The sequence below is a fragment of the Durio zibethinus genome, chromosome 11, assembly GCF_047325235.1.
Source record: "Durio zibethinus cultivar Kanyao isolate XHJ-2024 chromosome 11, ASM4732523v1, whole genome shotgun sequence".
Lineage (NCBI taxonomy): Eukaryota > Viridiplantae > Streptophyta > Magnoliopsida > Malvales > Malvaceae > Durio > Durio zibethinus.
In genome coordinates, this window is record NC_143172.1 from 24,406,585 (window position 1) to 24,420,145 (window position 13,561).

General features: G+C 25.4%; 1 protein-coding gene and 1 long non-coding RNA gene across 3 annotated transcripts; one reads left to right on the forward strand and one right to left on the reverse strand.

Annotated features, from left to right (window-relative positions):
* The first annotated feature begins 789 nt into the window (after positions 1-789).
* Positions 790-2,847, forward strand: LOC111289771 (NAC domain-containing protein 100-like). Of its 2 annotated transcripts, XM_022881083.2 has the most exons (4): positions 790-1,251; positions 1,361-1,629; positions 1,717-1,994; positions 2,096-2,847. In XM_022881083.2, the coding sequence occupies exons 2-4, from the start codon at positions 1,443-1,445 to the stop codon at positions 2,687-2,689; spliced, it is 1,059 nt and encodes a 352-aa protein (XP_022736818.2). In that variant the 5' UTR covers positions 790-1,251; positions 1,361-1,442; the 3' UTR covers positions 2,690-2,847. The 2 variants fall into 2 exon arrangements, with proteins under 2 accessions (XP_022736818.2, XP_022736817.2); XM_022881082.2 differs by having other exon boundaries at positions 791-1,629.
* A 3,183-nt stretch (positions 2,848-6,030) lies between these two features.
* On the reverse strand, positions 6,031-8,118 carry LOC111289892 (uncharacterized). The gene is made up of 2 exons (XR_002690238.2): positions 7,816-8,118; positions 6,031-6,782 (listed from the first exon to the last, which is right to left on the reverse strand). It is a non-coding gene; the product is annotated as an uncharacterized LOC111289892 (long non-coding RNA).
* Between the last annotated feature and the right edge of the window lie 5,443 nt (positions 8,119-13,561).

Consider the following 13,561-nt stretch of genomic DNA (forward strand, 5'->3'; position numbering starts at 1 on the left):
AAGTGTCAGTTTTTTATGCTAATAGGATGAAAAATCAATGCAATGTCTGACCTTTTTTTTTTTTTTTTGCAATTTTCATTTTTTTTCCTATAAATAATATGGGGTCAAATGGGTCATTTTGAGTTGAATAAACAACTGTATCTAATTTTCGGAAGCTGGGAATTTCAGTTTCTGTAGTGTAATTCCATGGATTCAGACAGCTGTTATCAGTAATTAGAATGAAAACGATTTTTTTTCTTGGGAAAACTCCTTTTTTCACATTGAAAAATAGATTTTCTGATCACTTTTTTTTTTTTTTTTTTTTTATAATAGATTGTCTCACTGTTTGAATCTTGTTATAATAATACAGGTTGGCCATTTCTGGTGTGCAGATGAAACAACCAATAAAATCAACATTCTCACCTTATTGGACCCAAATCTTCTTGATAATTCTATAACAATTATTAAAATCAAACTAAAATAAATTAATTATAAATTATCCGCATAGGTAGAACCTGATCATAGAAGAATTGACTTGAAACATTTTCTATGCCTTTATTTAGATTCTCCATTGAGATATGGTAAATGTAATTTACATTGTTTTAATCATCATTAAGAAAATCACAATTCCAAGGATCATATACTAAGTATTTAACAATAAAAAATTAAATTTTGGATTTAGAGTGTAATTTAATAGATTCATATAATTAACCGTAAAAAATTAACATTTAATAAATTTAGAGTTTAAATCTTAATATTTATAATTTTTATTATTTTCAAATTTTGATCAATTTTGTATAAGATATTAACCTAAAATCGAATTTAGATGCATGATCTTTGAGATTAGCTGTCTCTTGAAAAAAATTTAGGGGGATAGAATAGAAATATCATTATTATCACAAGTATTATTGCATATGTAAAAGTTCATTTGAGAGAAGGGATGGGGGAAGGTGGAGCTGGCCAAAACAACAAACCAAGTTGCCTTACATGCCACGTTTCTTTCCCTTCACACACCAGTATTTAGGGGCTTTTGTTGCTCATGCTGCTTTTTCTCTTAACACCTCCCCATCTTCAAGGTTTATTGCTTTTTAGTTCCATGGCGTCCCTCTTTTTCTCTGAATCGTTTTTTTTTTTTTCCTAACTTCTCTTAACTTTATATAAGCTTTCTTCTCCTCCCTTTGCTGTATCACTTTCCATTTGAATATTTTCAGTTCTTTAGTTGCTTTGTTTTCTCTGCCAGGTGCTTTGGACAATAAGAATTTCAGCTGTCTGGTCAGTTGATATATATATATATATATATATATAGAGAGAGAGAGAGAGAGAGGTTATAAGGGTGTGCTTTGTTGGGATTTTAAGCTGGATTTTGGGTGGGTTTTTGCAGCTTGTTGATTGGAATCAAACCAAGATTGTGAAACTGAAGGTTTTAGGTGAAAGGGGCAATAGGGTTTTAGCTTCTTCCAGGAATGGCAAACATTGTTGTAGTTGGTCAGGAAGATGATCAGATGAATTTGCCTCCGGGTTTCCGGTTTCATCCAACTGATGAAGAGCTTATTTCTCACTACTTGTACAAGAAGGTTCTTGACATCAACTTCAGCGCTAGAGCTATTGGAGAGGTGGATTTGAACAAGTCTGAGCCCTGGGACTTGCCATGTAAGTCTTGTTGCTATGATCTTAATTCAAAGTTTTCATGCACCTTTTCTCTTTGTTCAAAACTTTCTCATGTTTGTTTGGATATAGGGAAAGCGAAAATGGGAGAGAAAGAATGGTACTTTTTCTGTGTGAGAGACAAAAAATACCCTACTGGTCTAAGGACCAATAGGGCTACCAATTCTGGCTACTGGAAAGCCACAGGGAAAGATAAGGAGATTTACAGAGGAAAATCATTGGTTGGAATGAAGAAAACTCTTGTTTTCTACAAGGGTAGAGCTCCAAAAGGAGAGAAAACCAACTGGGTCATGCATGAATACAGAGTGGAAGGCAAATACTCTGTCCACAACCTCCCTAAAACTGCCAAGGTAACACTTTGCTCTGTTTTTCCATTCTGTCTTTTGCTCTGTTTCAATTTGTGTCATCCATGTGTTGTTAATGGATCATTTTTGTCTTTTTTATTTTGTAGAACGAGTGGGTGATTTGCAGGGTATTCCAAAAGAGTTCTGATGGGAAGAAAACCCATATTTCAGGTATGGTTAGGATGGGTTCTTTTGGTAATGAGTTGGGTCCTGCTGGTCTACCACCATTAATGGAATCTTCACCATGCAATGGCAAGAGCAAACCTGTTGCCGAATTGGCTTACGTGCCCTGCTTCTCCAATCCTATTGATGTTCAAGAAGACACAATTGGGAATTTCAATAGCCCTCTTCTTCCTGTTTCTTCAAATCCTACAGACATTTTCCCACTTTCAAACTCCTTTTACTCTGCTCAAGCAATCCCTTCCCTATCAAATTTTCAATTCCCTGGCTCTGTTTTAATGCAAGACCAATCAATCCTGAGGGCCTTAATTGAAAGCCATGGATCAAACATAAGGCAGGATTTCAAAACAGAGAGGGAGATGATTAGTGTTTCACAAGAAACAGTTTTAACCACTGATATTAACAATGAAATCTCTTCTGTCGTATCGAATCTCGAAATGGGAAAGAGGCCATTCGACGATCAAGAAGCCCCTTCTACTTCGGCTGGACCACTGGACCTTGATTGTTTTTGGCATTACTGAAATCAGAAACAGCAGCATTTGAAGATTAATTCGACCTTCAGTTACTATTATTGTCTGGAAAAGATGGTGTCAGTCTGTGTATAGATTTTCTTTAGGTCTAAATAAAATTATGTATTATAAATTTATAATGAAATTACCATGTTAGAAAACTTGAATTATTCCTTGTCTTGGATTATTTTTTGTTTCTCTTTCTGGGTTGCTGTTAATACTTCTCATCTGTCTAAGATTCAATCATGAATTGTGAAACAATATATATGAATGCTGATTGAAATTGTTTTGATTTAATTGGTGTAATTTTATCTATATATTTTTAATTTTGTAGCAAACTTACCATTGTACTTATAATTTTCAAGCAAATTTGGTCAAGATATAACAGTTGAGAAATATTCTGTAAAATATTTCGTTGAAAATTATTTTATAATAAAAAAATTTTGAAAATAATATGACAAGGAAAAAAAATTAAGACCAACTCAAAATGTATAATGGGATATTGTTTTTAATAGAAAATGATATGATGAAAGGAAAAAAATTAAATTAAAAATTCGAATTATGAGACATTATATTTAGTAAAAGATGCAATGATAAATTGAAAAGAAAATTTTAAATCTTAGTTTTATGGTTTTTTTTTTCCATACTATTTTTAAAATAATTTTTTAATTGTAAAATAGCCGTAATAGAATTTTTAAATATTTTTTAATTACTTCAAAATTGAAATATAACAATAAATTTACTCTAAAATTATAAGTCCGATGATAACAAAACATCAGCTGAGAAATTTATGATAAATTTAAATAAATTAACACCTTGTATTTTTAATTTTCATTTTTAATCATTCGATAAGTTCATTCAAAATTCACTTTATCCAATTCATTCATTTCATGATGCATGTATTCCGTTTTGGGAGGTTAGCAATCTTTTTTAATGATGATGCAAGAATAAGCTTCTGTTATTGATTTCTTTTTTGTTTAATTAAGGAAGCATGTGAAGCTTTTAGGCACATGAGAGAATGTCCCAAACCCTTCCCATGCAATCAGAACAATTTGAGTCTTACACGACATGACCCAGTGATTTTGTCGGATACATTATCCTTTCTGTTTGACAACAGTCTTGTTAATTTTTCTCACCGTCCTATATTGAAAAAGTGATTGATTAAGAATCTGGGTATTAACTCAATTAAATTATATAATTATTTTTAAAATTTAATATTCAATTTTTGTATTAAATTTGTATTGTTCGTATTAATCTATAATGATTCGTACTTGATAAATATAAGATTTTACTTCTTTTTATTTTTTAATTTTATTTATTTATTTTATTCTTTAAATTAATTCCTAATGCTTTATCTCTCATTATATTTTTTATTCATAATTTAATCCAAAAATGAAATATGTTTATAAATTGGACTGCTAAACCTATTTAAAATAACTTAATGTATCATAATATTTTTTATATGTATTTCATTTATTTGATGTTTGAGACTTTTGAATATTAAATATTTATATTTATATATAAACCTATAGATGTGCACAATGGAGGTGTGTTTGTCTGTGTGTATTTATTTTGTAAACAAAATAGTTAGATAATACAAGTAAATCTAAAATGATGCATTGAAACATATGGGTACTATTACGTACCATTTTTAAAAGGAAAATAAACCAAATTTTGGTACAATATGGACAACCTTGATATTGACACCTTTAATATGGAAATAAAAAAAAATTATAAGTCATTTTGTACAAAAGGGAAAAAAAAAACATGGTAGTTGTTATTTATTCAAATAAATTGGAAAAAGTCATTTTCTATAAAAAAATTTGAAATTAAAGTTAATTATCAAATAAATTCTTGCTAGAGTTTTTTAAATTCAAAAGTAAAACTTAAAAGACAACATATGTTCTCTAAAATATATTTTAAAAATAAAACATGTGTCACTCTATTAATAACGTTGGTGAAATTAAAAAATTCTACTAATAATCTATCATATAATTTATCGTTAATTCAAGTATTAAAAGTTTCAAATTCAAACAAAGTTTTCAATATTTGAATGTTTTGTTTTGTTTTCTTTAGTGGTTAATTTCTTGGTGGGTATACTTGTTTTAAAATTTGAAATTTGAGCTTAAAATTAATTGTTGTATCATGTATAGTTGTAAAATACAAATCAAACAATTAAATTTTGTCTAGCAGTGATTATGAAAATCTATAAGTAGGGTGCTTTTCTCCCTTCCCTTTTAGAAAATGTTGAACATCAATAGTAGTATATAAATATAACGATTTATGTATTTGTATTATATAAAATATTAAAATTTATAAATTTGCATCGCATTTTAAATAAAATTATGTGTTATAATTCATGTTAACATGAAAATATAAAATATTTTTTTTATTTTATTAAATCTACATATAATTATTATAAAAATTTTAAAATCGTATCATTTTTATGTTATTTTTATCATATTCGTTTTATGTTATCTTATCATATTTTAAATTATCATATATCACCTTGCAAAAAATTCATAATCCATTTCTAAGAAAATCACATTATATCAAGTATATAGAATTTATAAGCAATTACAATTTACAATTGAATTTTAATTTTTTTAAATTAAAATGATAAAATATTTCATTGATAACAAAATTGGCTCAATTGATTAGTTTGTCCATTTCAACGCAATTGGTCATGAATTAACTTTATAAATAATTTATTTTCAAATTATAAAGTGAGAGAAATAATTTTCAATATCTATCTTAAGTTGAGGGTTTGAGTAATTTATATGTCTTGATTTTTTATTTATATCTATGTTTATATTATTTATAATATATTTAATTGAATTTGATGTTAGAACCAAGTGACACCAATTTAATTAAAAATTAATAAAAAAATAAAAAATTTGTACTAAAATAAAATTAAGAATATTAATGTCTTTACACTTCTAAAATAAACAAAATTTTTTCATATGCATTAAAAAAAAGGTTAATTTCATGAATAATAATTAAATTATAGTAAAATATTTAATATGGCACTTAAATTTTAAAATTTTTTAACATATTATTTGACAATAAATTTATAAATAATGAAATATTTATTTTTAATATAATTAATTTTTAAATGATTACTTGCTATGAACAAGCAATTCTTCCACTATTTTATTAAGTAACATATTCAAAATTTAAATACTAAATTAAAATATTAAAAAATTTAAATAATATATTAAATGTTTCATTATAATTCATAACCATTTATAATATTAGCCTTTAAAAAAGCTTTCCATTCAATATTTAACATTCTTTTCTTTAAAATTAAATTTTTACTTTTTTCCAATCACATCATGATCTGTGTTTAAATCTAATTAATTATAAAATTTGTTATTGAATTTGATGTTGCAAGCCAAAAAAATCAACTCAATTGATGAATTAACAAAAAAAAAAGACCAAATATATTAACAACAACAAGTATGATATTAAAAATATATATGACACGTTACAATTTAAAAAAAAAAAAAGATTCAATGTGGTACCTGATAAATCATCTTCACTAAAATTTAGATTATTTAAAATTAATCATATAATTTTTTATTCTCTTTTAAAACACTTTAAAAAAACAGATAATGGTAGTTAAATTCGAGGAAAAAAAAAACTAAAATAGGAGTTAATTCCTAAGGGCAATTACGTCATTCTGTGGAAACCGGGTCCACCACCAGCTCTTTACGAAGTTTCATTGGGTTAGCTTACAAAAGCCCATGAGGTCAGATTCCAGGGAAAGTTACTTTGAGAGTCAGGCCTTTTTAACGGTCGACGCGTGATCAAGTGGGGCCCCAACCGCCCTTGTTCTTCCACTTGGCAGTCGGCCTTCCCTATTCCCGCGCTCAAAAATAGACACGCGTTTCACGTTTTTAGTTGCGTCAGCACCCAATGACTAACGAACACGTTAAAGGGGATATCTTGCCACGTGGAAGACATCCCCTTGGCCTACCAGTTGGAAATGATGACGTGGAAGGACAACAACTCCCCGCCCCACCGCTCCTCCTTCCCTAAACAGTGTTTCCCCAAGATAACGAGAGTTTTGAAAGGGTCCCCAAAGATTCCTTCGTCTGCCTCACTACACAAAGTTTGTTGAAAATGAGAGATCGAAATTCAATTTTGGAAAATTGTTTTTGGTATAATTTACTAATTTCATATTTAACAAATATAATTATTATTAGAAGAAACATATCGAAATGATATAAATATGAATTTTCGAATTTAATCGAATTCGAAAAATTTTAATTGCTTTATCGAAGAATAGCTTTTTGTGATAAGATATGAATATTTATTTATTTTTATAATTTTATTCTTTTACTTGTTTTATAAATTTTATTTTATTTTATATAAAATGAAGTGTAATAGTGTTCAACTTATAATCAGGCACAAACTCTTCCCCAATCCAAAAGCATCAAATCAAGTATTGATTGACATAAGTTGAGTGGCTTCAAAATGAGAATAAGATTAAAATGATTGATGTGCCATATATAATATTTTAAAATTATAATAATTTTAAAATTTTTATTTAAAATAAAATTTAATTCTTACAAAAGAAATACTAAATATTTATCAATTTAATGCATGTACATAATTTTATCTAGGCATATAGTAAATATAATAAATAATTCACATGTTCAATATGTTAAAAATAGTGCTAAAATTTTATTCAAATGATAATCAACGTCTCAAAATTTTGTTTAGTTTAAATACGAAATAGTTTACTAAGCATTGATGGATCCGCATGTAAAGAGTCCTAAAATTTGAAAAATAAAAAAATCTAAATAAAAAATATTTTTGTTTGGTCAACATCCAAAATTTTTTTTGAACACTCTTTCATTAATAAAATTAATAAATATATCAACATATTTTATATATATTATAAATGAAATTTTAAAAAAAAAAATTATATACTTTATAGCTCAATCCGCCATTATTAATAAATATCACAATCGCGCATGAAATTAATCATCACCATCTCTACTTTATGAATATAGCAATAGATTTTTAGAATGAAAAAATGACATATATTTCATAGTGGAAAATGAATTTAGAGCCAATTACAGCTTCCTTTAGGATAAGGCATGGAGAGGGTCAAGCTTATCTTCACTTACCAGTTATATAAAGTCCATTGTTTTGTTCCAAACCTACATAAAGGATTATATATAGACAGAGAAAGGATGGATGGAGACTATTGCCATATTATCAATTTTCTTTTACAAGAAATGAATTTGAATGATTAATCTTACTATTATTGACACAATTTTCCTCGTAAGTTATGGTTTTAGACAATTAATCTTTGCTATTTTAGCTTAAAGCTTTGTTTAAAAAATTAATCTTACCTCATTGCTTGCGCAGTTTTTTAAGGGCACATGCATGAATGAATTAATGAAGGGAATTTTGGTGATAACAAAACTTGCCCATGACAAGCTAAGTTTTACAAAATATGGAACTTGGAATCTCCAAAAATAAGCTCAAATGAAAATAATTGTTTCCCTTGTAAGTTAAGATTCATGCACGTATATATACCACAGAAAGATATATGCCAAATATGAACAGTGATATAGAATTTTTATACTTTGCCTTGCTCGATTGCTCGTCGGTTTGAGAAAGACGACGAAAGAAAGTAAGGGAAAGTCTACTATGCCCCTTTAGAATTTGCTATCATGAATTTTCTTTTCGTCAATGTTTAATTTTTTTTTTCTCTCTTTTGGCAAATCCATCAAGGGAAAATTTATGTCTTGAGGCTATCACCAAAAAACAAATGATGTGAGGTAAGAAGGAAAGAAAGAGGATTGTGATGATATATATATGTATCTTGTAATGTTGCTTTTGTTGATTATCTTTGTTGCTGGCAAAGGTTGGCAATAAAATGTGATTTTGAAACTAACTGTTTCAAAATCATTTTCCAATTACTTTTTTGGCCACAATCGATATTTTTGAAAACGACATTTCTTTTGTTTGATTCTTGGAAAATTGAAAATGAGAATTTAATATATATATATATATATAAGATAATGATAATAATGATGGCAATGATGATCATGCTAATTATATATTTCTAGTAAAAGTTTTTTATATTTGAATATAAATTAAAAGGTCTAAATTCAAGGAAGAGAGACAAAATTAATAACAATGATAGGGGTGTTCATTCAGTTGATTTGGTTATTTTCGAATCGAATTATCTAAAATTAAATTAACTAAATTATATTATTTTATTTTTATTAATTGAACGTAATTTATGAATTTTAAAAATTAATTGATCGAATTTAATTTGATAAATTTGATTAATTTTTTTGATTAATCGAATAATAACTATATTTAAATTAAATTATATTTTAAATTCTTAATTTTTTAATTTTAAACAAACTAAATAAAATTATTTAATAAAATATTCAAATACTAAAGTATTATGTTAAAAATTATAACAAGTTATAAAATTAAATTATCTATTTCATATATTTTTCATTTTATATGTGGATTATGTTATATTTTGGTTAATTCGATTTTCAAATCGAATTAACCAAAAATTAAAATTTTTTTAAAATCATTTTTCTTAACCAATCGAAATTAATTTGATAATCAATCGATTAATTAAAATAAATCAATTCGATCGATTAATTTAGTTAAAATCGAATTATGAACATCCTTATGTATAGATAATAACTATATTATTCAAATCAATAAATTTTTTAAAGATAATTGTTCTTATGATTATCATAAAGCACGGCAGCGTTTAAATTAAGAAAAAGAGAATTTATATCAAAATATTAATAGCAACAAAATAAAGCTAAATATTGCTATATATGAGAATTGTAAAGATCAATCAAAATATTATTTACCATATTTATAAGTTTAGATCATTTTAAAATTTTATTAATAAAATCATAAGTGATATGCTATCGTGATAATTCATACTCTGTACCAAAAAATGTTGCATGCTTAATTAAGTCTAAATCAAGTAGGAGAAATTGTATTTACTAAAATTAGAAAAAATTTCAATAATTTTTCGGTTTGCTGTCTTAGAAGGTAATCAACAAGTTTTAGGAAAACTCCTGCTTTTTTTTTTATTATTATTAAGTTTAGAAAAAGCTTTTAAATAAAAATTAAATAATTATCTAAACTTCTATCATTTTATTGTTATAAATTGAACGCTTAAATATTTATTGTTATTCAATTAAGTCTTTAAACATTTATTTTCACCCAATTAAATTTTTAAACATTTATTTTCACCCAATTTAACATTTATTAGGTAGAAATGAGAGCTTGCAATTAAGTACAAAACGTACATGAAGTCCTTTAGATAAAGTTTGTGAAATTTAAAAAAAAAAATTTTACTAAAACTTTAATAAAATATTCAAACGGGTAGATTAATAAAATTTATTATGAATATTAATAATATGTAAAAAAAAATTAAAATATTATTTAAAATTAAAATTTGAATGATATTTATTTAAAGATAAAAATTCTGTCAATATTTTTATTAAAAATATTTATATAAATAAATATATATTAAATTTTTTTCAAAATTTATATACTTGATCGATTTAATGAGATCTTTCAATTTATCAATTTTTATTTAATCATTTTTAGTAGTGAACTTCTGGCACTTCACTTAAAGAATTTCATCTAAGTATTTTCTTGTGATTAACCAATTTTCACCTAATAAATGATCAATTAGTTAAAATACATATTTGATGATTTAATTGATTGCAATAAATCGACGAGAAGTTTGGATGATTATTTAATTTTAATTCAAAAACTTTTTTTTTTTTTTTTTTATGTTTGAGGTGATTAGGGATTGAATCATGAATAATTATTAAAACTAAAAGATCAGTGCTCTATCAAAAGACCATATAGCTATCTATAGAACTCATCACTTCCCTTAAACCTGTTCATTGGTAAAAAAAAAAAAAGAAAAAAAAAAAAAAACCTTGTATAGATGAAACATGTGAACAGATATTGAGAATCATTTACTTTGAAATTTTCTTTTAATTAAAAAAATCATAAATACTCATTATATAGCCAATCATTTAGAAATTGCAAAGAAGATAAAGTCCCACCATTTTTTTGGCTCATATTTGATGCCAAAGGGACAAAAATATAGTGATCACCTAACTTGTTTTGACTTTAACCCAAGTAAAGAAGAGCCGCTCATTTCCTTTTCCTTCACATTCCCAATCTTTGTTCCCCACTAAACAAAGTCAACAATAAGAGGAAATTGGCATTGTCACAATAATAAAAAAAAAAAAAAAGTGATTTTACAAGTAATTAATCATATTCACTCTTTTATGCTTATGCAATGACAAAATTAATAACCAAATTACGTGCAAAATGGATGGATTCACATGTAAAATAAGATTGTAATCAATTTTTTTTTAAAGAAAAAAGATTCTAAGCCAAGCACCTACGATTTGGATTAAATCTTCGTTAGATTTTGCTTAAAATTGTTCTATATATAGATCATTGAAAGATGTCTATTTCAACCTAAGTAATTAATTCTATTTTCGATTCATGAACACGTGTATTGATATTTTTAATTGCTTTCAATCCTTTCTATCTTTCCACGGTGTTTTTGCATTTTGATGATTCGATCTCTTTTTGACCCAATTTAATTGGGGATATGAAATAAAAATCTTAGCTCAATTTGTTTATGCGATTATTTGTAAGAAGTGACATTTGATTAATTTAAATTTTAAACTTTAAAATTTGCAATTCGTTTTTTTATTTTTAGCTGTGATATTTTTTATATAAAAAAAATTGAGGATGTATATGCCTTATTAGGATATAAGATGGAGACCCTTCATGAATGTTTATTATTTTTAATTTTCACATACAACTTTTTTTATTTAATTACATTTTTCATCACGAAATAAAATTAATAAGTAATTAATTAATGACCTTCTGGCACCCATTAACACCAATATTAATCGAGTTAATTTATTTATTTTAAGACTATTGTCATTTGTCAATCTTAGAATTTCTTTTTGGTACAAACTTAGAATATATTTGCTAAATAGGCAAGTTGTAGTTTGTTTGTTTGTTTGTTCCCCTTTTTTTTTTTTTTTTAACTTTTAGTAAATTTGTTATACATTTGATGACCTTAATTAGGAGTTGGGTATGAGGCTACGAGTCTATAAATATTTTTAGGAATCATCTTAAATAAATGGGAGGGATGGTATCAATTTTGCTAGAATAATTCACAGAAAAAAAAAAGGTTTATACTAATAAATTTTTAATTTATATTTGATGCATTGATAGTGCATATAATATATACACTATTATTAAATTACATATTATCACATAATTAATAAATAAACTTGAAAGTTGATAAGTGTTAAAAATAAGTTTAAGTCAATTTTTATTATTTATAATTTATAATTTTTTAAAATTTACTCATTAATGATATGACAGCATGTAGTTTAATGATAATGTATAAAGAGTATATACTGACATTACATTAAATACAAACTCAATGTTTATTTCTTATAGAAGCAAGGAGTATATTTTATAATTTAAGAGTCAATATTTAATTTACTATCAATGTAAAATTTTAATTACATAAGCTAGATTAAGAATGTGACACATGTTCAATTTTCATTTTTAATTAGATTTTTTATTTTTTAAATATACTTAAATGGCATATGTCACCCTTTTAATAGCATTTATGTAATTAAAATTTTACACTATCAATATTAGGGATGTCAATGAGTATGGTATGGACAGAATAGAGTATTATACATACCTATCTTTGAATTTTCATATTATACAAATCTTCGTGCCCATATCCAACAGGTATTTAAAATTTATTCCCATCCACATTTTCGCAGATATTTAATGGATATGGATAATTCTCATACCCATAGTTTTTTTTTTTTAAAGTAAAAACTAAAATTTTGTTAACTTTTTTTTTATCTTGTATATTTAGGTAATTTTTTATAAATATATATTAATATATTTTTTCTCAATAAAAATATATTAATTTTAATTAATCTAAAATAATAATTTATATTATTTAATAAAAATCTATTTAATAAATATGTATAAATTTATAAATAAGGTGCAGGTACAAGAAAGTATTATATTATCATCTCCCTTCTTGTACTTAATAAAAATTTAAAATTATATTCATCTTCTTCCCTCTAATGTAATATCCATCCCCATTTGGATAAAAAATCATATTATTCATTAAATATGGATAAAATTAACACTCCTAATCAATATTATCAAACACTAGCTCATAATTTTAATTTCTTTTTACAAAGAAGTCAAAAACTTAAACGTGTGTTTGAATTTTGGATGGATTGAAAATCTAAAAAGCCAATATACTTGTTGGGTAAAAAATAAAAATTTTCAAAATTTATGAGAAAATTTCAATTTCCCCCTTAAATTTAAGCCAAAGATGTGATATTTCAAAATTATTCCAAACCCCTTTTCACTTTATCTCACATGACCCACATAGAATACAAAACTTAAAAAATAAGATATTATATTATCTAACTTTAATATATATTTTACTTTTTCATATTATTAATAATATTTATATATTTTTACGAATCTAATTATACTCATATTACTTATTCATTAAAAAATATTTTTCAACTTAGGGGCCGGGCAGGTAATTTGGTCCGTGCCTATTGCATAAAATTTGTCACTAAAATGTCATAAAAAAATTGTTACTACAAAGCAATCAAATTTGGGTATATATATAGAAATGAAAAAAAAGAAGAAGAAATCCTTATCCACGCGTGCTTAGAAAATAATGCACCGTTGAAATTATTCCATGGACCCTAACCCTAAAGGCTAATTTTATCCTTTGATCATATAGGGATGATCAACAATATTCCAAAAGGGTAATAA

Coding starts and splice junctions, on each gene's coding strand:
- LOC111289771 (XM_022881083.2), top strand. CDS start 1,443: ATGGCAAACATTGTTGTAGTTGGTCAGGAAGATGATCAGATGAATTTG. Junction 1,630..1,716: donor TGAGCCCTGGGACTTGCCAT/GTAAGTCTTGTT, acceptor GTTTGGATATAG/GGAAAGCGAAAATGGGAGAG. Junction 1,995..2,095: donor ACCTCCCTAAAACTGCCAAG/GTAACACTTTGC, acceptor TTTATTTTGTAG/AACGAGTGGGTGATTTGCAG.